Source organism: Petaurus breviceps, unplaced genomic scaffold (genome assembly GCF_028583685.1).
Source record: "Petaurus breviceps papuanus isolate PSGF00001 unplaced genomic scaffold, PetGlider_PUasm1.0 551, whole genome shotgun sequence".
NCBI classification, from domain to species: Eukaryota; Metazoa; Chordata; class Mammalia; order Diprotodontia; family Petauridae; genus Petaurus; species Petaurus breviceps.
Window position 1 is genome coordinate 2600082 of NW_027186372.1, and position 25440 is coordinate 2625521.

Sequence of the window (25440 nt, forward strand, 5' to 3'; positions counted from 1 at the left end):
GCTCTCGCCTTCTCTGTTCTGTGTTCTAAGCACAAATGTCCCTGCCAGCTCTCACGTTCTCTGTTCTGTGTTCTAAGCACAAATGTCCCTGCCAGCTCTCGCCTTCTCTGTTCTGTGTTCTAAGCACAAATGTCCCTGCCAGCTCTCACGTTCTCTGTTCTGTGTTCTAAGCACAAATGTCCCTGCCAGCTCTCGCCTTCTCTGTTCTGTGTTCTAAGCACAAATGTCCCTGCCAGCTCTCACGTTCTCTGTTCTGTGTTCTAAGCACAAATGTCCCTGTCAGCTCTCACATTCTCTGTTCCATGCTCTAAGATCTGTTCTAGCTCTCAAACTTTTTGTTCTATGATCAAAAATTCTCCTCAGGTTTAATGTTCTAGGAATTCTCCTTCATCCCTTTAGCCTCTTGTTATTCTTTCCATACTCTGCTCCTTCACCAACACAGGCTGCTCACATACCCCTTACAAACTTACATTAAAACCCACAAATTTTACTTTCCATGCACCAACATCACCTGCTGTGTTAAAAGCATCTTAGGAGATTTGTAAATACAAAGGAGGTAAATATGCAGTTTAAGTTTGGTTTTCAGGCTATTACGCAGCAGGGCAAGGAAGGAAAGAGATGGGAAATGCATCATAAAGCTCCAATGTTATCCCTTGGTGTTGTTTTTAAATTAGATTCTACTACCATGCATGAGGGGTGGAGATTGTCTAAAAAATTTAACTAACTCTTCTTTGGTTATAACTTGAAATATCAATTCGTCTAATATAGTTTGGTGCCACAGAATGAGGGGGGAGGAAGTGTTCCCAAATAAATTAATATCATAAAAGAAAATATTGAGAGATGTTTAACTTTTTTAAAGGAAAAAATTTTTTAAACCCTTTTTCAAAAAGCAAAGACCTTTTGTTTAGTTCACAAAACCAGAGAGTATATGCTAATTACAATGATTCCTATCTCTTCTTTAAGATTGATAGGGTAGCACTTGTGCTTAGCGATCAACTGCCCCAGTTTTATATGATGGCTTTGCTGATAATTGTCTGTGTGACCTTGCACAAGTCACTTGCCTTTTCTGGACCCCAACCTTTACTCAAATTTAGATGGACTAGATGATCTATAAAGTCTTGTCCAGATTTAACTTTTTATATTCTAACGTTCGATCCACCTCTAACACGCTGTGTTCTAAGCTCAAATATCTGCAAATAAATACTTAAAAGGAATAAAACAACATTCAAAAAAACATAACAATCCTTATTAGCCTTCACTTGAGATCAGGCATTACTTCATTTTTGTCTTTGCATTCCTAACACTTAGCCCAATGTCTGGCATATAATGGGCATTTAATAAGTACTTATTGATTACTTTATTTTTTATCCTGTGTAAGAAGAAATCCTTTACAGCAAATTCTGGTACAACAAAATGGATTGTCTCAGGAGATGGAAGTTCACTATTACTGAGGTTCAGACATAGTCTGATGGAACAACAGAACTCTTCTCTTTCTGTCTGGACATTCTGTAGCCCAAGATCATGTTAGCTTTTGTGGCTGCTATGGCATACTATTGACTTATACTGAATTCATATTCCACAAAGACCCCAAGATCTTTTTCACTAGCCATTCATAACTTTCCCATCTTGTATTTGTGAATCTGGATCTTAAAGGAGAAGAGATGAAAATCAACAGAGATAAAGATCAATGGATTTTAATGGGGATAAGACACAACATCCACAGTGGAAAAGAATTCTGGGTTTGAAATCAGAGAACCTGAATTCAAGCCCTAGCTCTGGCATTTATGTGAATGTACTTAGGCAAGTCACTTAAGCTCTGTGGTCTTAGTTTCATCATATGACAATTGAGAATGTTAGATGAGATGCCATCTGAGGCCCCTTCCACTTGTAAGTCTATAGGATAAATCATTCCAGGCATGAGGGATTCAAAAGGCCATGCTCTTGAAAAATCATGGAGATAAGAGATAATAGGAGAACAAGGGTTACCTGCACAAAATAGGGGCTTAGCAACTCTGTTGAATTGAATTAAATTGAGTCCTTTTTAGATTGTTACACCATGAATTCTGAAGAAGCAGGGACATTTGGATAAGATCTATAAAAGCAGGAATTCTTTCCTCCCCTAAAATTCTCCTCCGAGCCTCTTTGCAGTAAGGAGGTGGCCCTATATTCTCAAAAGCACATCATTGGAGTGTAAGCCCAGGAAGGTCCTTGAATATGGGCCTGGTGATGAACTGTGTGTCTCTACCTGGAGGATTAGCTTAGCTTTATGTGCAAAAGAAGCTCATCACTAGAGGGCTGACCACAAGGACATGGATTTTTTCAGCCACTACTCATCAATAACCTGTACTAAGCATGGAGTAGAATGGGAGGTCCTTGAGAGCAGGAACTACTTTTTGTCTCGTCATCTTCTGCCATCATTGAATATGGTGTCTCATACATAGTAGGGCTTGATGAATGCTCATTGAATTTCATTATGGAATGGAAGGACTGTGAACTGCAGATTAACTGTAGGTTCTTAACTATAAAGACAGAAGGGAACTTCAGAGACCATCTAGTCTAGCCCCCTGATTTTACAGATGAAGAAACCAAGCCCCAGTGAGGTCAGGTGACTTGCCCAAGGATACACAGGTAGCAGTGATTTGCAGGTCTTTGGACTAGTCCAGAGTCAGTATTCTTTCTATTCTACCACACGATGGAGGAAGCACTCACACCTTGACCCCTTAACTATAAAGCAAAAACCCTTGTGGGTGTTTATTAAATAAATGGCAAAATAGAAAATAACAATTAAGATGTACCTGGGTATGATTCCCAAGTTAAATAAGCATCTTTCTGATGGAGACAGTCTAAAAGAACAAGGTCTATTTAGCCTGGAGAAGTATAGATTGGGAGAAGGAGCATGATAAATGCCTTCAGAATCCTAAAGGGTTGTCATAGGGAAGAGGGATTAGTCATGTTCTGCTTATTCTCAAAGAGCAGAAATGGCAATGACAGGGGGAAAGTCTTAGAGGAAGATTTTGATTCAATTTAAGGAGAAATGTCCAAATAATTAAAACTATCTAAAAATGGAATATAGGGGAGGGAGCTTCCTGTCATCAGAGGTAATCAGAGTCTAGGTGACCACTTGTTAGAGATGCTGTAGAACAGAACTCCTGTTCACATAAGGGTTAGAATAGAAAGCCTCAGGGGGCCCTTCCAGCTCTGAGATTCTGGGATTCTGAGGCAATTAGTCAACAAACCAATATTGTTAAAGAGGTAGAACTCTGACTTGAGTTGAACAATGTATTTTCTTCTCTGGCATGGGACCTAGGGAAAAAAAAACAACATAGTGGTCTTTCCCTGAGAAAATTCCACAAAAGGGTCTTAGAAACTCCAAATTCCCTTCCCATTCTGTCCATTAGAAATGGAGTCCTTGGCATCAAGGTCTTCCATTGCATAGTTCAAATCATTAAATCCAACAATAATTTATTAAACACCTACTATATATTCAAGGTGCTATTAATAGTAATAGCTAACATTTATACAGAGCTTTAAGATTTGCAAAGTACTTTACATATGTTAATTAATTTTAACCTCAGAACAAACCCTGTGGAGAAGGTGCTATTAATATCCTCATTTTACAGATGAGGAAACTGAGGCACATAGAGGTTAAGTGACCTTCCCAGGGTCAGGTAGCTAGTAAGGGTCTGGGGCAATCTGAATTATTGAGAAAGGCACGTACCAAAGAGAACTGGCCCAGGAATCAACTGCCCCAGTTTTATATGATGGCTTTGCTGATAATTGTCTGTGTGACCTTGCACAAGGCACTTGCCTTTTCTGGACTCCAAACTTTACTCAAATGCAGATGGACTAGATGATCTATAAGGTCTTTTCCAGATTTAACATTTTATATTCTCTGTTCTAACGTTCGATCCACCTCTAACATGCTGTGTTTTAAGGCCTCTCTTGCTAGGAGAGGAACACATATTGTGTTCACAGGTCTCTTCCAGGCTTAATACTTCATGAATCTATTAGGATTCTATATCAATCTATGATGGCTCCTGGTCAATCTATGATGGCTCCAGGTCAAGGAGACTACCTTCAGGTGACATGTAACAAAGCCTCAGCAAGCTCTCAGAGGGCTGGTCCTCCTCCACTCAGCCACCTGGCCCGTTCTGCAGACTGGCCCCCTGGGCTGCTGCCCCACAGAGGGCTGCGGGTGATGGTCTTCAGCTTGCTCCGGATTGAGTCTTGTAGTTTGCTGTCACCCAGTAGGACAGCAGCTGCTAGGGCCAGCAGGAAGTAGTCAGTGGCATCATGGGCATCCTAATCCAAAAACATAGTATTAAAGAGAAAGTTATTAGCATATATTCTTGCTAGAGGAGACCTAAGCAGTAATGGCCCTCAAGCTTGTTTGGTCTTGGGGCCATATTGGGCGAGGTTTTGGAAAGGGATAGAGAAAAGACTGTGCAGAGTGACTTCCTGTCCTGCTTGGATGCCCAAAAGACAGAGAGGGTAGGAAGAAGAGGAGCTACTTTGGATGAAAGAGGGATATCTAGTTTTCATGAAATCTCTAAGTAGGGAATAGTGAGGTGCAGTAGTCACATTGAACTTAAAGTCAAAAACCTTGATTTTTAGTCATTTTTTCTAATCCTGAATTGCCTTAATAACCTTGAACAAATCACTTGTCCCAGCTGAGCCTCAGTTTCTCTATAAAACAGAAATAGCAATACCAATGGGATTAAGGCTGGAGTAAGCAAAGTATTTTATAAGCCTCAAGGCGGGATATACATTCACTCTCACTTTCGTAAGCATCTCCATTGCTCCCATCCATACCCTTTTCTCAAAATTGATAGTCACTATGTTAATTCAAACTCCTGTCTCCTCTCATCTGGACTATCGCAATAGTCGAATGGGTCTCCTGGACACAAGTTTCTCCCTGTTCCAATCTTTCCTCTACACAATTGCCAAACTTACTTAATAAACTCCAGAGGTTTCCTGTTCAGGGATCAATATAAAATCCTCCATTAGACATTTGAAGTCCTTTATAACCTGACACCAACCTAACTTTGTTTTATTTATTATTCCCCTTCATGTACATTCTTGACTCCAGGCATTTTTTCTGGCTGTCCCCTCTGCCTGCAATGCACACTCTCTTTTCACCTCTGCTTTTCCTTCAGGGTTCAGGACCAATGCCAACTTCTACATGAGCCTTTCCTGATTCCCACCCTCCTCAAGTGCCAGCACCTTTTCCCCCAAATCACTTTATATCTTTATGTACCTATGTGTCTTTATATCCCTTAACACCCAGCACAGTTCATGGCATATAGTAAATGCTTAATAAATACTCGCTGATTAACAAATGGTCAGAAACTGGATAAATATGATTTATTACAGAATACAAGCTCCTTGAGAGCAGGAACTATTTCATCTTTGTTTCTATACCCCAAATTCAGCAAAATGCCTGGCATACAGTAAGCACTTAATAAATAATTATTGATTGACTGATTGTGCCTTTTGACTGGGTGAGCTATGCCTATAACTTATTTATTTCTTATTATTTTTTAAAGCAATTGGGTTTAAGCAACTTGCTCAAGGCGACACGGCCAGTTATTTCTGGGTGTGGTGCTGAGTATCTGAGCCCGGATTTGATCCAGGTCATCCCGACTCTGCGGCCGGTGCTCTTACTCACTGTGCTACCTGGCTGCCCCAAGAGTATGATTTATGATGCAAGTAGCCCGACCTCAGCCTGTTTTGGGGACCTCTTGGGAAGAGGGTTCTTACCTTAAGCTGGTCAAGGGTCATGTGGCCCAAGCGACTGTACACCTTAGCATAGTACAGCGCCTCTTGAGAAGAATACATCCAGGGTGGACAGAGGCTCAGTGTCTTCAGGTAGCAGTCTTCAGCCATCTCATACATATGCAGAGAGTAGTAGACCGTGGCCAGGCGATGAAAAGCCACCAGTTTTTGTAGCCGATCTCCTGAAAAGAGGAGTAATTCTGGAGCATACTGGGATGATGGAGAAATGAAAGGTAATATAGAGGCAGGTCTCCCTACAGTCTTATAAGCAAACTCAATAAACAAGTAGTATTTCAAAGAACAACAAACTATAGAGTGATAGAAAAGTGATTGGGAAAAAAAAAACACAAGGTCATTTTTATATGAAAAAATAACTGATGACAAAATTATCCTATCCCTTTTGATATTTTTTGCCCCTTCTCCTCCTTCTCCCATAGCCAACACTGGGCAGAGAAGTCCTACATCCCTTGGGTTGACTATAATCTTTGCTACAGATTTATGGAATTATCTTCTTGGCAGTCAGTGTTCCATGGGGAAAATGCGTCCAAGGTAGATTTATCCCTTAATTAGAACAGTCCTGAGTCTCAATAAAAAAGAAATGGGTCAGCTATGGAGGAGCATGGAGTGTAGGGAGAAAGACGGAGGAGGAAGGAGAAGACCTGAAATTTGATTTGAACAGTTATTCCATATAATTCAGTAGGAAATAAGCAGCCAGTAGAAGAAATGGAAAGAAAGGAAAAGAGATCCACTTGCAAAAGCCCCTATATGTACACAGAGTATTATAGGTGATGCCCCAATCATCGCCCTGGGGAACTGATGAATCACTCATGGAGGAGAGTAAGGGCCAGAATGGTGGGACCGATAAAGATGAAGAATAGACCCCAAAATAGTGACTACGTGGGCTTCCTAGAGCAATGGGTGCACTGGTCTGCCTCACTTATTGAAAGATACAGAGCTCATTCAATCCTGGTGTATTAAGAGAACAAAGAACTTGCAGGAAAAGATTGAGGGGTGGAGACTGATAGTACTGGGGCTTCAGAAAAGAAAGGACTGGTAGTAAGAAGAATGTTTTCAGCAAAGGCATGATTTTTAAAATGGCAGTTATTAAGGGGTGGCTAGGTGGCACAGTGAATAGAGCACCAGCCCTGGAGTCAGGAGGCCCTAAGTTCAAATCCGGCCTCAGACACTTAACACTTACTAGTCATGTGACCTTGGGCAAGTCACTTAACCCCAATTGCCCTTCAAGGAAAAAAAAAAGCAAAAAATAAATAAATAAAATGGCAGTTATTGATGAGGAGACATAAAAGTTCACTCTGGAATTATGAACAAAAATTCAAAAAAGAGAGTCTTCTTAATAAACAAGTAGCTTATAACAAAGACAACAGAGGCAAAATCCTCTGGGGAAGGTGAAAAATATTAAAAACATGAAAGATCTCCTGAAATGACAAATGAAGCAACTCCAATGGGTAGCACACTGGGCCTGGAATGAAGACCTGACCTCAATTCCAGCCTCAGATACTTACTAGCTGTATGACCCTCAGCAAGTCACTTAACTTGTTTGCCTCAGTTTTCTTTTCTTTAAAATGGGGATCATAACAGCACCTACCACCAGGGTTGTCTGGAGGACTGAATGAGATAAAATCTATAAAGCACTTGGCACAATGCCTGGCACATGGTAGGTACTATATAAATGGTTGGTTGTTTTGTTATCTCCAGAATTGTGTTAAAAAGGAAACGAAGAATTAATTTAAAAATTTCAAAGAAACAAAGACAAATCTTAGAGCTCTTAAAGAAGAAATTGACAGATCTAATAAAACACTAGACAATATAAAGGAAAAAAACAAAGAATTTCTGTGGCAATAGATTCTGTGAAATGGAATGCAAAAAAAATGCAAAGGCAGAAGAAAAAAATGGGACAAGAAAGGTTTTTTTTTTTTTTTAAAGCAATAACAGAAGACTGGAGGACCACATAAAAGCTTGACAAAACAGGAATTGCTTAACTTTAAGGTAAGACTTGAAAATGTCACCTGAGGGCATCTAGGTGGTGCAATGAATACAGCACCAGCCCTGAAATCAGGAGGACCTTAGTTCAAATCCGGCCTCAGACACTTAACACTTATTAGCCGTGTGATCTTGGGCAAGTCACTTAACCCCAATTGCCCAGCCTTTCCCTCTCCAAAGAAAACAAAAACAGAAAATGTCACCTGAGGTGTTTGGTTTTTTTTGTTTTTTTTTTTAGAAAAAAAAGGGCATTGAAAAAGAAAACTTGAATGCCATACTTCAATAAATCATATAGGAACTTTGCTAAGAACTTATAGGGGTAGGTAGCAAAGTATAGACTAGGAGACTGCATGGAATACCACCAAAGAGAAAACCCAAGTTTTATTCATCAAGGAATAGTGCAGTCAAATTTCAAAGCTACACCAGCAAAGACCAATAAGGTCAAAACAAATATAAAACCCCAAACTCCCAAGAATAAATCAGAATAGCACAAGATTATTCTGTGTTTACAAGAACCCAAGGAAAAAAGTTAAAATGATACTCCAAATAACAAAGAAGATAGATTGTCATCCTAAAGTGACATGAAAATTAAGCCTAAGCAAGAGGGAAAATAATTGGCTATTTAGTAAAAGGAAAGAATTTGAGTTATTCTTCTGAAGAATCTGAGAGGGGTAAACAGGGAATTCAACATGAAACTGACTAAACTAGAAAATTAAACAATCTCATCTAACAGTAGAAAGACCAATTAAGTGACTAACATTTATTAATAATTTACTGTGTTCCAGGTACTTTACCCTGAGGATATAAACACAAAAATGAAATGGTTCCTGCACTCAAGAAAATTAAAATTGATCAGTTGGAAACCACATATGTATCCATAGTATACACATATACAAAATATGTACAAGCGAGTTACGGGGGTGGAGTGGAGGGCTGGCAAGCATTAGAAAGAGAAGAGATCAGTACAGGCTTCATTAATAGGCGATGTGGCTCAGAAGACCTGGGTCTGAATATTGCCTCAGACACTTATTAGCTGGCTGACACTGGACAGAGTACTTTATTTCCCTGGGCCTTGATTTTTGAATGAAAGGATGGAATTTGATGATATTTAAGATCCTGTCCTGCTCTAAATCGACAAGCCCATGATCCTGTATGGTACCACTTGAGGTGAGCCTTAAAGAAAACTGGGGATTTAAAGATGTGAAGGTGAAGAAAAAATGGACCCCAGGCATGTGAGACCATTGTGGCTCAGTGGATAGAGTGCTGTCCTGGAGTCAGGAAGACTTTAGTTCAAATCCAACTTCAGACACTTACTCTATGTGTGACCCTGGGCAAGTCAATTAACCTTTGTTTGCCTCAGTTTCCTCAGCTATAAAATGGGAATAAGAATAGCACCCCACCTCACAGGATTGTTGTGAGGATCAAACGAGTTATCTGTAAAAGTGGTTAGCATACAGTAGGCACTTAATAAATGTTTAATCCTTTCCTTATGCAAAGCCATGGAGTGTGATAGGTAAAGAACACTAAGAAAGTCAGTTTGGTTTGATTTTAAAATGAATAAAGGGAAATAATGTATAATTGGTAGATAGGTGGCACAGTGTATAGAGTGCTGTTCTGGAGTCAGGAGGATCTGAGTTCAAATGTGGTCTCAGATACTTACTAGCTGTGTGACCCTGGATAAGTCATTTAACTCCACCTACCCCAGTTTTCTTATCTGTAAAATAAGGTAGGGAAGGAAATGGCAAGCCACTCCAGTATCTCCGCAAAAAAAACAAGACCAAACCGTCAAATGGGGTCATGAAGACTCAGAAATGACGAAAATGACTGAACAACAACAAATGTATAATTAGGTTGGAGTCTGTTTGTGAGGATGGGAATTTGTACGTGACTCTGTGCCCAATATGGAGTCACTAGAGTTCACTAAACAGAGAACTGACGTAGTTCGACTCGAGGTAGAAGAAAAGCATTTTGGAAACTATGTGGAGAACAGGTCAGAGAGAAGACGCCGGAGTCAAGGTGACCAGGTTTGAGGCTATTACAATAGTCCAGACGAGAGGTGATGAGGAACTAAACCTGGGGTAGAAACCGTGAGATCAAGAATAGAGAAGAAGACAGATGGAAGAAATGTTGGGGAGGTAAATCTACAAAGTCTGGGGACTTATTGGATATGGGGAAGGGTGGTGCAGTAAGAGAGACTGTGGAATCCAGGATCACTCCAAGGCTGTGACCCTGGGGGGCTGGAAGGATGGTGGTACCCTCAGCAGAAATAGGAAAGTGGCTTTGAGAGGACAGAGAATGAGTTCTGTTTCAGACGTTTTCAGTTTGAGAAGCCTATGGGATATCTACTTGGAAATGTTCAACAGGCAGCTGGGGATATCGGACAGGAGATTAGGGGAAAGACTACATATAGTCTTGATATGTAAGACTGGAGATCATCTGCAACAGGAAGATAATTAACTCTATGGGAGCTGATGAGGTCATTAAGAGAGTGAACAGAAAAAGGCTCTAAACAGAACTTTAAATAAGAGATGGAATATGGATTATGATCCAGCAAAGGTGAAGGAGAAAAGCAGTGAGACAAACAGGAGGGTTAAATAATGAAATTGTGTTTCTATGTGGACCCGAGTCAGAGCGTTGGACACGTTTTTGTTTGCTGTTGGACTTTCTCCTAAAAAAAAAAAAAAGCCTGCTCATCATCTAAGAGGCATTGAGAAGGTAACAAGCCATTAATGGGTTAAATTAGATTAATCTAAGAAACAAAATGTCAATTAGAAAAATTAGATGGAGAACAGTGGAAAAAATTTAATTAATTCCAAGGGAGAAAAATCTGTTTTTCTCATCTGTAAATCTGTACTATAGCTGGTGAGATAATACCAATTAATGAATCAATCAACAGGCATTATTAAGAGCCAAATATGTACAAGGCCCTGTGCTAGACCCTGGGGGTAAAAAGACAAAATCAAATAGTCTTCGGTTTCAGAGAACTTACTTTCTATGACTTGAGACAACATAAACACAATTAAATATATATTTATAAAAACAACATTAAAATGAGGAACTAACCTAAGATGAGAAAGGGACAGTGTTGGGCGTGGGGTGAGAGGCAAAGATAAAACAGGATCCTAATTTTCAAGGAGAAGAAGATGAGAAATGGTCAGTTTCTCCCATTGGTGAAATGGGTGGCATATAACAGAGTAAGGATATAACTTTTTGACTGGGAGGGCAGATCATGGCTTCAGCCAACAGAAGAGGAATGATTTAACAGTACGGCAAAGGACCCCATAAAAGCAGGAGGACTATGACTAGGGTCTTGCAACAAATACACAGAGAAGATTAGTTTTTGTTCTCATATGAGCTGAGAAAAGGAATGGTAAAAAAGCAAATAAGAACACAGACACATGCACACATAGATAAACAGAGAGACAGAAAAAAAGAGGGAGAGAGAGAAAGAAGGGGAGGAAGAGATGGAGGGGGAGAGAGGGAGAGAGAGAGACAGAGAGACAGAGAGACAGAGACAGAGAGACAGAGAGAGAGAGAAAGAGACAATAAAAAGTAGATATGGACAGGAGAGTGGGAGAAAGAGGGTGCTGGGTAGAGGAGATTGGGTTCAGATCAGCTTAATCAAAACAACCCATAGAAACTATGTTCTGGTTTGAAGGAGGGAGAAAAACATGTATATAACTAAGGGAAGAAGACATAAACTTAACAATTATAATTATGAATATAAATGGATTAAATTTTCCAATTAAAAAATTGTTTAAAAATACAAACCTAACGACTTACTCAATTCAAGAAACATGTAAAACACAGATACATAAAAATGAAAAGATGGAAAAAAATACTATTATGCTTTAGATGGCTTTAAAAAAGCAGAAATTGCAATCATGATATAAGTTAAGAAAAAGATAAAATGATATTAAGAAAGACAAACTGGGAAATGATATTTTGTTTAAAGGTACCACAGGCCATGAATAAATACCAACACTATATATATCTCAGACAGTATAACTGCTAAATTCTTAAAGGGTAGGCAACATATAAAAACACATTAATATCTGCACGATAATACTAATAGATTTTAAAACTTTTCCCTACCAGAGCTGGATAAATATACATATGTATGTATGTATGTGTGGATATGTGTGTGTGTGTAATATGTACAGATATAGATAGCTAAAACAAGAAAAAACAAAGAGCTGAGCAAAGTGTCAGAAAAATTAGATTGACTGACCATCGTGACTTCTAAATGAAAATATTAAGGAATACAAATATTTCTCAGAATTCCTTGGCATCTTTAGAAAAAAGTCATTATGTGCTAGGGCTTAAAAAGAATAAGAAACAAATGTAAAAAAGACAGAAATAATAAACATCATTTATAGTCCACAAGTCATAAAGTAGTAATAAATAAAGGAAATATGATTAAAGATACAGACCTAAATGGAGAATAAGTAATAACAATCTTTGAATGGAGAGTAAATAATATGGGAGTCCAAGAACAAATTAATTGCAGATTGTACGTTTTCAAATGGATGCCCCGTGGGCATTTCATGCTAAATATATCCAAAACATAAGTGATTATTTTTCCTCCCAAACCAATCTCTAGTCTTAATTTTCCTACTTCTAACAAGGAAGGAGCAATGTTTGCATCTTCTGAGTCATCTTCAACACTTCACTCTTCACCACCCTAACCGCCATCCAAGAAAACTGGATGGTACAGTGAAAAGACTGCTAGGTCTGGATTCCAGAAGATGCATGTTCAGACCTGGACTCAGACACTTGTGTGACCCTGAGTAAGTCACATAACCATTGTCTGCCTCACTTTCTTTAACTGTAAAATGAGAACTCCTTCAAGGGTTATTGTGAGGAACAAATGATATAAAATTTGTAAAGTGCTTGGCACAGCATCTCTGTGCATGGTAGGGGCTTAGTTTCCTTCCTTCCTTTCCAAGTCTCATCAATTATGCTTCCATAGCATCTCTGACATGCATCCCTTCCTCACATGCCCAGTTCACTAGTTCAAACCTTAGCAACTCTTCTCCACGTCCTTGCAGTAGTCTCCAAGTTGGTCTCTGCACCTGAAATTTCTCCCCACTCCAATGATATTCCCCATAGCTTCCAAAGGGATATTGCTATGAGGTCTGAGCTGTCACACCCCTGTCAAGAAGCTCTAGTGCCTCAACCATCAAAAACAAACTCCTTTGTCTGAAACAAAGGCCCTAATAATCTGGCTCCAGGCTACTTTTCCAGACTTAATACATTTTTGCACTCTCCAGTCTAACCAAAGTCATACATGTGTTTGTGTATGAATGTATTCACATATATATATATATGCACACATATACATACATATATACAAACATATATTTGTATGTATATGTGGGGGGGAGAGGGAGAGAGAGATTTGTATCTACTTATATGTGCATATGTTCTTTCTCCTAACAGAATGTAAGCTCCATAAGTATAGGAATTATTTCATTTTTGTCTTCCTTAAATCCACAATCCTACGATCTTGTCCCTGAGTTTCCTTAGCCCCCTTTCCTTCATCTCCTTGTTCTCCCTTCTTCACCAGAGGAGCTTTTGCTTTCCCATTCTCAATCCTCATCCCACCCCACTTGACCAAATCAGGTCTTATCTCTGCTCTTTATTCTTTCAGCCCCCACCCTGTCTTTCATCTTTCCTCCAGCTCCAGAGATATCCAACATGTCTTCTCATGTCTTCTCCAGGCTAAATCTTGGTTCCATTAGCTCACTTGCCTGTGTCATGGAACACTCTCCATTTTTCTCTTTGTTGCTAGCCAGAGTGAATCTGAATCTTCTCCATTTTATCACCCTTAAAACAGTAGAAGACAATTATGTCTCTTCCTCCTTTTCCTTTCTCATTGAGTCTGGTCTTCTGTGGGTTAAAGACCCCCCTGAACCTTCAGCTCCTAGTACAGCACTCTGTCTATCTTCTGGCAGCTCTCCATCCTGCTCACTCTCCTCTGACTGCCCCTTCAGTTGATCAATGCTCTTCCTAAAATCTGGCTGCCAGAATACTCCAGATGTGGTTTGACTAGGTGCAGTATAGGGGGGAGCATCCCCTTCACAGTCCTGGACTCTGAACCTCCTTTACTCAGTGTAACATAAGTTTGCGTGAGACTTTTGTCTGCCGTCCAATTTGATCCTATATCATTCAACAAGCAGTGGCTAGAAACTGATCTCCAAATACCGCATGAAAAATAAAGCTTCACCTTAAGGAAATGATCTTCTAGTGGAAGAATACAGCAAGTAAGCAGGAGAGAAAGCGCATGAACGACTAAGTAGATAAGGAAAGACTGTCGGTGGACCTCATGAGCAGAGGGTTGGAGGCAGGTACGGATTCTCAGTCTAAAGTTAGGAGAGGGCATTCCAGGAATAAGGTAGCCAATGCAAAGGCAGACGTGGAGAGCGGAAAGCCGTACCATGTTGGCATACTGAATTTCAATCTACTGAAGTTCACAGATCTTCATAAAGCTAGCTATGAAGAAGAAACATGGTGCAGCAACAAGAGCTATGACTTCGGCCAAGAGGACCTGAGTTTAAGTTCCAGCTCTGACGACATAACCTTGGACAAAAGCACTGCTGAGACTCACTTTCCTCATCTGTAAAATGTGGACATAATAACAATATCTGCCTGATTCCTCCCTCACATGGAGGCTGATGAAGAAAGTATTTTGTAAATCTGAAACGGCTATAGGAATGCAGGCTATCTTTGCACGAGACAGTTTCTGTTTCTGTGGGAAAATACATGTTCCCAAACAAGAAACAAACTTTGGATCCCAGCCTGCTGCAAAATGGGAACTCCCTGTACACACAATAAAAGTCAGCTCCGTCACCAAAGGCCTTGGGCTGATATACTCTCATGTGGTAATAGGAATAGTAACGTGATCTGGGTCCTTACAGGGTGGGCAGGGCCTGTGTCTTATTTGTGTCTTCCCAGAATCAGCACAATGTGTCACATAGAAGAAGCACTTTGTAAATGTTCCATGGGATGAGTTCATACATTGTATAATTAGGAAGAGACCTCAGGGGTTATCTAGTTTAATCCATTCCTGAATAGGAGTCATGTCTAAAAGAGCACTCAAAGGAGCCATATGGCCAGGAGGAGGGACGGCAGGGGGGCAGGCATCCCTGATCATGTCTGAATTTCTTTCTTTCCATTTTTCTTTTTCTTTGAGAGAAAACATTAGCAGGCAGAAACCAAGCTGTGTAAGAACTTAATGTGGATAAACTGGAGAGTCTGTATAATAAGCATAATAGTCAGCTTAATAGAGTGTTTTACATATATTATCTCATTTAATCCTTAGAGGTATTGCCTTCATTAGATAGATTAAAAAAAAAACACCTTGATATTCAGAGAAGTTTAGAGACATGCTAATGGTCACACAGTTAGTAAATAGAAAGTTAGGGTTCAGGGCGGCACAGTGAATAAGAGCACCGGCTCCAGTGTTGAGAAGACCTGGAGATCGAATCCCGGGCTCAGACACTTAGCACCCACCCAGAAACACCTGGCCGTGTAACCTTGAGCAAGTTACTGAACCCCAATTGCTTAGGGGAGGCCAGGTGGCTCAGCGAGTAAGAGCACTGGCTCCAGTGTCGGGATGACCTGGGGATCAAATCTGGGCTCAGATACTCAGCACCACACCCAGAAATAACTGGCCGTGTAACCTTGAGCAAAAAAAGAAAGTTGGGGTGCAAGTCTAGATTTCTCTTGACCTCCAAGTCTAGAGTTCCTTATGTTGTACCACATTGTACAGATAGGTTTGTTCCCAATAAATTGTTCTCTAAAAATACTACTGGATCTAGGCATGTTATCTCAAGAGAAGGGTTGGAGAACCCCAATAAAGTTTGCTATGGAAAAATGACAAGAATACCATGGACCTAGGTTTGAATCCCTACTTAGCATTGGAGGAGCTGTGTGATCCAGGCCTCAGTTTCTGACTTTGTAAAATTGCCCTTTTGTTGTTCAGACTTGTGATTTCATCAGTGTTGGGCACTCCCTTGTGTGGAAACACCTTGCACCGAAGGAGATAGACAACTCATCAATAACTAATGGTTTGAGAGATATGCCTGAGCATTGAGAGCTCAGGTGGCTTGTCCTTGGTCACTTACTATATGGCAAAGACAGGATTCAAACCCAGATCTTCCTGCCTCCAAGGCCTGTCTTCTATATACTATGCCACATATACATGGTCACCCTGTAACGGTCATCCTAGGGGAAGATATAAAATTGGGCTATGACAGAGTTCCTGCCGTCGTGGAGCTCATGGCTTCAAGGTCACAAGTTCCCCACCCCTGTATATCAAAAGACCTGGATTGTACTATATCACATGTTCTGAAATCACAGTAAAGTAGGGTCTTGCGTCTCTAACTGCCTCTTAGATATTTCAAACTAGACGGCGCGTAAACATCTCAAACTCATCATGTCCAAAGAAGAATTCCTCATCTTTGTCCCCCAAGCTCTGGCCTCTTCCAAACACCCCTATTATTGTGAAGATCACCATCACTCCAGTCACTCAACACAGGTGCCGCCTTTGACTGCTCACTTGCTCTCGCCTCCCCATATCCAACCTTTTGCTAAGTCCTGTCATTTGTACCTTCAAAACATCTCTTGTAAGACTTCTTGTAAAACTTCTCTCCTCTGGCCCTGCCGCCACCCTGGTACCAGCCCTCATCTTCTCACACCTCCTGATAGGTCTCCCTTCCTCAAGCCTCTCCCCACTCAGCTTCCAAAGTGATTTTCCTAAAGGATAGGTCTGACCATGTCACCTACTGCTCAATAAACTCTCTCCATTACTAGCGCTTTTCCTCTGAAATTAGCTTTCATTTATTCCATATAAATTTTGTATGACAATTTCTGGCATGCCATCTTTTCCGTTAGGATGTGAGTGCCTTGAGGGCATGGTCTGTTTTTGCCTTTCTTTGTAGCATAAGCGCTTAGCACAAGGCCCAGAACAGAGTAAGCATTTAATAAATATTTGTTGGTTTACTACCTACAACTGAAAGGAAACTTAGAGGCTATGGAGTACAACCAACTAATTCTACAGATGAAGAAACTGAGGCCTAGAGAGGTTGAGCTAATTACCCAGAGTGACACACTGCTTTTCTTAAAATACCTTCTAGTTCTAAAATCTCCAAATGACCATCCAGACTTCACTTGAAGAACTATGGTGATAAGGAACTGACTGCCTCCTAGGGCAGTGCATTTCAATTTTGGATGCCTTTAATCGTAAGGAAGTTTTTCTCTACCTGGAGGCAGACTTGGCCTTCTTCTAACTTCTACCCATTGCTCCCAATTCTGTTCTTTGGGGTCATTCAGAATAAATAGAATTGTTCTTCCACTTCACAGACCTTCAAACATTCAAAGAAGTCTCCATTCCTCCCTCTCCCCCCTGTCTTATCTTCCGCAAGTTAAATACTGCTCAGAACCTTCAAATGACCTTTGTATTATTGCAGCCCCCTTGGCTCCCCTCCTCTAGGTGTGGCCCAGTGCACAAATATGTTCCCTAAAATATGACACTTCCACTTGAACACAACACTTCAGTTATGATCTGACCAGGGCAGAGCCCAATAAGATTATCACTTGTTTCATTCTGTGCAAAAGTTTTTCAATTTTATATCAGATAATATGTATTACATAAATTATAAATATCATATGTAATATTTATCATAACATGACATAACCATCCTTTTTCATTTTCTGTCATCACAGAAACTAGATGACCTATAAACTGGACACTCTGTATACTCCACCTTTATGAATGACACCTAGGATGTCACTACCAGCATAGCATGGTGGTAGTAGATAGAGAGTTAACCTCAAAGCCAGGAAGAGCTGGGTTTGAATCCTGCCTGACATATGCTAGCCTTGTGACCTTGAGCAAGTATTTAAATTCTCAGTACCCTCATAACTCTTTAAGTTGCAAAGGAAGTGCCAACCTGCATTGGTTAAGGAAGTTTCCTCGTTGAGAGTTGTTCACTATGCCAATGAAATCACATGTCTTATCTCCAACTTCAGACTATGTTAGCTTCTTTGACTTTAGAATATTTAACAAATATTTTGTTATTTCAAAATATTTTGAATATTTAAAAAACATTTCTTTCTTAAGTACCTACTGTATGCAGAGTCCAATTATGGGGAAGAAACTGGGAATTTACAAAGTTTAGAGAAGATAAATTTCCTGTTTTCATGGAGCTTACATTCTAGTAGAAGAATAAAATGTAAATCCAGAGAGCTATATTATACAGTGTTATGTGATCTGAAATAATGATATAGTATCATAGGATTAGAGCTTTAAGGGACCTTTGAGGCCATCAAGTCCAACTCCATTTTACAGATAAAAAACTGAGGCTCAGAGAGGTTGAGTGAGGGACTTGCCCACAGTCACCCAGCTAATAAGTGACAAAAGAGTGGGATTTGAACCCACATCTTCATGACTCCAAATCAGTCCCTTAGATGTTGTATACACAAGCTATGTTCCTTTGACACATCAACTTCCTCCTATGCCCCACCCCTCCTGCTCTAGCAGCCCAAGTATGGATTTCCCACCTACCTGCAATGGTGCTGAGCCTAGCAGCCAAAGTGGCAAATTCCAGTGCCTTGTCATAGCCCTGCAGGGTGAGCTGCAGCTCAGTCAGCTTGTTGAATAGGCGGAGCTCGATGCTGAGAGCCTTTATCCTCCTGGCGATGGGGACAGCCCCACGCTAAGGATGAAAGCAAAATGGAACCCTCAGTCTTCCCTCCCTGTCACATTCTCCTGCCCACCTCTCTCCAGGGAGAAAGGGAGGGACCCCATTTCCATCCATGCTCTCTGGTCACCTTTCTCAGGGGTTGGCAGGCAACTTTTGAATCAAAAGAGAGAGATCTTCTTGGTCCATACATTCATTTGATGAAGGAAGAGATCCCTCGGGAGGTTAAGGGGCTTACCCAAGGTCATAAGTGGCAGAAGGAGGAAACCCAGATTTCCTGATTTCCCGTTTAAGATTCTGCCACCTCATTAGATGGTGAGTTCTGATCCTGATCCCTCTTCCACAAGACCCTACTTTCTAAGCTTCAGGTTTTTCTTTAGCAGTTCCCACCACCCCCCTTTCAAAGACACAAAAACAGAAAGGCAAGTTCTCTGAGTCTCAGGTTTCTGGTCTGTTAACATGGGGATAATAATACTCCTTCCCTTCCCTCAACCTCAAAGAGTTGCTGTGATAAAAATGCTTTATAAACGTTAATGTTTTACAGAAATATGAATTATTAAGGCTTTGTTATGATTCCTATCCCCATCCTTCATGAGGTGCTACTAAAAACGGCCAATGAAAATGACTCATTAAAAAAAAAGAGAAGTTGACGGTCTCTTATAGAAGCCAAATGATCAGAGCAGGCCTCTTCACAAAGGGGAAAGTTCCCTCGACTAAGATGAAGTGAGCTGTCAGGTCCCAGCTCTGCCACAAGTCTATGTGCGTCTGGCCTGGCTGCTCTTCTCTTGCAGCCCAAATTTGCTCCTCCATAAAGGGAAGCTGCTAACCTAGCTGGCCTTTCAGATTCTTACATCTCTTTCATTCTGTGTTCATATGATTATAGATTTAGAGCTGGAATGCGTCTGAGAGACACCCTAATCCAACCCCCTCATTTTATAGAGAAGGGAACTGATGAAGTGATTTGCCAAAGGCCACACAAGTAGAAGTGGCTGACCAAGGATTTGAACCCACATCCTCTGACTCCAAAACCAGTGGAAACTTCCCACTCTACCATGCTCATGCTCCCAATGCCCATTCCAGTTCTCACATTTTATGCCGTCAGTCCCTAGGAGCTTTGACATTCTGCGATTCTGAGGATACTTGAGTGGCAGGAATGGGGTACCACTGGGGGAGGAGTGAGACAGGGATTAGGGCCAGATTTTAGGGCCCTTTTCCTCTAAGTTCCAGTAAAATCCACCACCATCACTAAATTTCCAGAGACTTGTTCTACATACATCAAGGGCCGCCATATAACTCCATGAGTTACCCTGTAATATTCAGCTGCTCTGTATCTGTTACGGTTCCCATTGAAATACACATCTCCTGCTCGTTCGTACAGTTTTAGGACTAGGGATGGCTCCTCGGACTTGCTGGCATTCTGTATGGCTGCCTGCAAGGGAAAAAACAAACCAATAGCTAAGAGGGGGGAAAAGGCCCCCTCCCAAGTTATTGCAGCATGGGCTAACTTAAGTTCAACATTTGCATCGTGCGTTCCTGGAATCTGCCTCTTTGGTTCCCATTTTTTATATCCTTTTAATATCTTAGCATATTAAGGATATGCACTCATAATTTCAGCACTTAGGCCTTTCTTGTGTTCAGTAACAATTCATTAAATGCCTGCTGTTGGGCAGCAGGGTTGCATAATATAAAGAGCACTAGACTTAAAATCAGAAGACCCAAATTCAAATCCCAATTCTGTCACCTATTTTCCTCCAAGTCCCAGATTAGGTGTTACCTTCTCTGGAAGCCTTTCCTGATTCTAACCCCTCCTTCTCCTGATCTCAACACTTGTCTATGATTCTAGATTAGAAGCATCTGTAAATGAATACTTGAAGGATCCGTGATGTCATCTAAACTGAAGCCTTTCCATCTATGTCTTAGTAGACACAATTATACCACATTGCCTCATTTATCTGCATCTTTGCCCCATCCTGGCTATGAGTTTCATCAAAGCAAGGATTGTATTGTATTTGTACACTCTGGCCCTCTTCTTCCTACCTCAAGTTGTGTGCTTCCTCTGGGACCCTGGGATCAGCTGGGTGGACCACCAGACTACCTTCCCAAATAAATCCTGCTGCTTCATAGTAAAGGAGATTTCTTCCCCAATTCAGGAGGCCGATGCAGACACCTACCTGAAAATACATTTCCACCAGTTCATCCTCCTGCAAAAGGTAGAGGAGCTGTCCAGCCACCAGCCAGGCTTCAGCGGCCTTGGCCTGATTTCCTAAGTCAATGAAGATTCTCAGGCTCTCCTTGATACAGGCAAGAGAACGTCTCAGGGACCTGGAAGGGGAAAGAATTATTGAGTTAGAACAAGAGAAAAATTTTGGCTCTAAATAAGGTGGAGGGAAAGCCCTTCAAAACAATAAAACTATTTCATAATAGAATGGGAATGCTTTGGGAGGTAGTGGGTTCCTCCCCATTGGAAGTCTTTAAGTGAAGGCTACGTGATGGCTTTTTATAAATTGTAGAGAGTATTCCTGCTCTGGAAGGAGTTCTATTTCATACCCTCTATGGTCTTCAACTCTGAAATTCTGTGCTTCTGAGAGTGAGAAAGACCCTTACAACAAAGAATGTGAGTGCTGGAGTGGACCTCAAATGTCACGGTCTCATTGTACGGCAAACCAAGGCCCAAGGTCATTCTATGCTTGATTTCCAAAGGGCCCAATACAGACCTGACAGTCTGTGTTCTATGGTCTGTGGGCCCTCCAGGCTCAGACATTCTATCTTCTACTGTGCTCCAGTGGAATTAAAAGTGGTCATTATCTACTCTACATAATGATCGAAGGGCTTCCTTTCAGTCCCCAGAAAAGGTAATGCCTGGAATTTTGTCCAGGCTGGCCCACTGCATTCTCTTGACTCCTTTGGGAATAATTTAGGGAAGACAGGGTCCATAAATCTCCTTTCCAATACTATTTTCTGTTATGTTTTTGTTCCTGTTTGGCCTCTCAAGAGGCCTCTGAGATGCAGTTGTTCTCTCTGGGTCTCCAGAGATGACTGCTGGGTATAATTATAGATGGATCAGTTCACAGAACTGGTCTTTCCTTCAGAGATTCTTCATCTCTGAGCTCACTGTGCTTAATTAAGGGGTATGGAGGATGGAGATGTGTGTATGGAGCTAGCCTCCATCCCCCAATGTGCCACATTGACCCCAATGCAGTCACATCCTGGGAATGCAGAGTAGCAGGTCAGACTGGCCATTGGTCAGGCTATTCAGAGAATGTTTAGAATGGCAGGTCCACAAAAGACTTGGAAAGGACCTTAGAATTTATTCAAATGACTTACCCAACAAAACAGTCAGCACTTAAACCTAGATTTTCTTACTGAAAGTCTAGTTGCCTTCCACTATAGCATACCACCTCCCCAAAAGGACCAGACCAATTGCCTAAAACAATCTCTTTTTAAAAATATTGTCTGCCTTCTAGTAGCTCTTATTCAACAGGAGCTGGGAAGGGACAACCTGCAGATAAGTACATATGTATATGACAGAATTTCTGGAGGTGAGTAGTGTAAAGGAGAGAAAGAATCCTCTCTCTGCTTTCTCTCCTCTCTTTTTCCTCTCTCTCTCTCTCTCTCTCTCTCTCTCTCTCTCTCTCTCTCTCTCTCTCTCTCTCTCTCTTTCTCTCTGTCATCTCTCTCTCTCCTCTCTCTTTCATCTCCCTCTCTCTTTCCTCTCTCTCTCCCTCTCTGAATGGTAAAAATGAATGGATAGTTCAAATGGTGGCAGAGTTTGCTAGAACCAGACAGCAGGATGCTTCTTCATTCTGTTCTTCCCTCTCCACCCAAATCCCAGTAATTGTTGGAGGCATCTCATCTGTCTTCAGAAGCCCCAGTAGGCTCCTGCCTACTTGAACTCTTGATAATGTCTAAGGACTTTGGGCATGAACCTTGCAGGTGCTAATCATTCAAGGGAGAGTAGTATAGATTCCATCCCCTTTGAATGGTGTGCCAAGCACAATCTTCCATGGAAAGATAAAGGCAAGAGGTATGGACTAATTCCCAGCAAGAAACATAGGAGAATAGAATTACAAGGGACCTTAAAAATCTGAATGTCAGACCCCAAAGATACTATATATGGGACATGGAGTTTTGAATCTAAAAGAGATTTTAGATCACAGAACATAGAATGTCAGAGTCAGTGGGAATCTTAGAGATTGGAATCTTACAATCTCCAGATTAAGAAGGGACCTTTCTGTGCATCAAATCTGATGCCCATCCTGCCTGACCCATGAATCCCTTCAATAGTATCACCAAGCAATCATTCAGTTTATTCAATGATTTTCAAAGTAGCCAGTATGATTATGGAATATTTCAAACTGGTCTTGAAGTCAGAAGCCTATTTTTTTAGGTTCATAGGATGATAAGTTCACAATACAAAGGTGATGGGAAAGGACAAATGTTGCAATTAGGTGATAAAGGGGAGCTAGCACTGGACCTGGAGTCACTCTCAGACAGTAGCTATATGACCCTGGGCAAGTCACTGAAATTCTCATCCTCGATTTCCTCATAAGAAAAATAAAGGGGGGAGGGGCAGCCAGGTAGCACAGCGAGTAAGAGCACCGGCTCCAGTGTTGAGAAGACCTGGAGATTGAATCTTGGGCTCAGACACATAGCACCCACCCAGAAACACCTGGCCATGTAACCTTGAGCAAGTTACTTAACCCCAATTGCTTTAAAAAAAAAAAGAAAAAGAAAGGGGGATAATAATAACATTTATTTTATAGGTGAGATACACGTACAGGGGTTTGCAGACCTTAAAGCACTACATAAACATCCGTTGTTCTTGTTGTTGGTATGCCCAATCTCTTAATTTTAAATAGGAAGAAAGAGCCTGACCTCATATGGGTCAGCCTAAGAAGCTCTCCTCATCTGGAAAACAGGAAAATATAATATACAACCTACTTCACAGAGTTGCTCCGAGGAAAAGACTTTATAAGCCTTTAAATACTATAAGCGTGTGAATTATCATAATTCTCAGTATCATCCTCATTTTGTGCTTCCCTGCTTCCCCGTCATTTCTCCCTTCAGGTTCTAGTTCTGCCCTTTGGGTCCCAGCTGGGCAAGTCTAATCCCCTTTCCACTTAAAACACCATTAGATATTTATAGATGGCAGTCATGACTACCCCCAAGTCCCAGCTAACTAGCCCTAGTTTTCCATGGATTCTCACAGAACATAATTTTGTCACCAAATCTGGTGAAAATTCTAACTCCAGGGCTATCATTTGCTTGCTTGCCCCCTTCTCCTTGCTCTTGAAAGCATGAGAAATGCCCTAGCCAAGGCCATGGAAGCTACTGCAGCATTTTGATTCATTTAGATCAGGGGTTCTTAGCCTGCTGTCCACAAAGGGTTAGTAGACAGATTTCAGGAAGTCTGTGACCTTGAATGGGAAAAAAATTACATCTTTTTTAAATATAATTGGTTTCCTTCATACTCCTATGTGCTTTTTATGCATTTAAAAACATTCTGAAAAGTCCATAGGCTTCACCAAAATGCTGAAAGAGTCAAGAATACAAAAAAAAAACCATAAGAACTCTTGACTTAGATAAAATTCAACTAATATTTTAAAGTGCTTTCTATATACAATGTAAGCAATACTTGGGAAGATTCAAAAATATGGTCCCTGCCTTCAAAAAACTCAGTTTATAATGAGGGGCGTAATGTTCCTTGTTGGGCCACATTCAGAAGTCTCACTGACGTGTTCAGTTCTGGTGCCACATTTTCTGAAGGATGGGGCAGGGGTCTGGACACCATGCTATAAACGCATCATTTGAGAAAATGGTGACTACAGTAACAGACATGGAAAGAACAAATATAATAAACAAAACTGGCCACTCTGTAACTCGAAGGAATACATTTGTTCTAGAGAAAAGATGAGAAAATGAATCTTCCTTCATTTTAAGGGCAGGAGATTATGGTGCAGAATACTGTCTACAACATCAGACAACGATGATATATTAGCTGGTTCTGCTGATTTCTTTCTTTTGTAATCTTTGTTAGGGATAGGTCACCAGAGTGGGGAGTAGAGGAATATGCACACATACATATGTGTATATATATATATATATATGAATATACACATATATATATATGTACATTGCAGACAGATGCATGAAGGAAGTGGGTATTTAGACTGTTAAAGAGAATACTTGAGGTAAATGATAACTGTCTTCAAATTTCTGAAGGGCTGGAAGGGGTTGTATTGTTCTGTTTGATTCTGGCAGATAGAACTAGGAAGATTTGGGGGAAACAGGGGGAGTTGCACAATGGAATGACTTTTAAAAGGTGGTGAGCTCCCCTTAATGTAGGTCTTCATTTAAATGCTAGGTAAACAATATTTGGGGATGAATTAAAGAGGATTCTTGTTCAGGCTTGGTCTAGAGATCTCTGAGATCCCTCCCAACTCTTAGATTCTAGGAATTTCCCACCACTCAGGCCAACCAAATAATAAAATGGACTATGAATTAAATAGGGGAGTCTATCTTCAAGCAGAGGATGGATGGACCATTGTCGAGGATGCTATAGATGGAATTCATGCTTTAGGTGGGAGTTGGACCAGATTATCTGTGAGCAGGAGTGTGGTGATAAATGTTTAACAACAAGCTCTCCATATATATATATATATATATATATATACACACACACACACATACACACATGACATACTTTTAAGTTTAACTTGCATTATGAACATTTTTCTCTATCACTTCTTTTAGGCTTAGATGACCAGCAGAACAATAAATAATATAATTAGCTCTGTGTCATTTACAACTCACTCTAAAAATTTAACAATTAGGCTCCTAAGCAAGTTCAAGCAGGCTATGGCACACATTGGTTTGTAAGGTTAACCAGAATGGAGGAAGAATAGAGGCTGATGCTTAGCCTGGAGAGGAGATGGCTTAGTGGGCTGTGACAGTTTTA

At 40.7% G+C, this 25440-nt stretch overlaps 1 protein-coding gene across 3 annotated transcripts in view; it reads right to left on the minus strand.

The window, feature by feature from the left end:
- Positions 1 to 6: 6 nt before the first annotated feature.
- Positions 7 to 25440, minus strand: part of SH3TC2 (SH3 domain and tetratricopeptide repeats 2) — a 71639-nt gene continuing 46205 nt past the window's right edge. For 2 of the 3 annotated variants that reach the window (XM_069102333.1, XM_069102331.1), the window contains exons 12-16: positions 20654 to 20804; positions 19789 to 19911; positions 18347 to 18497; positions 5761 to 5957; positions 3446 to 4302 (exon numbers count right to left, since the gene is read on the minus strand). In XM_069102333.1, coding sequence (XP_068958434.1) covers positions 4111 to 4302; positions 5761 to 5957; positions 18347 to 18497; positions 19789 to 19911; positions 20654 to 20804 — 814 coding nt within the window. In that variant the 3' untranslated portion in view covers positions 3446 to 4110. Of the gene's footprint in view, positions 3304 to 3445; positions 4303 to 5760; positions 5958 to 18346; positions 18498 to 19788; positions 19912 to 20653; positions 20805 to 25440 lie in introns of those variants that run through there. The other variant, XM_069102332.1, reaches the window with a different exon arrangement.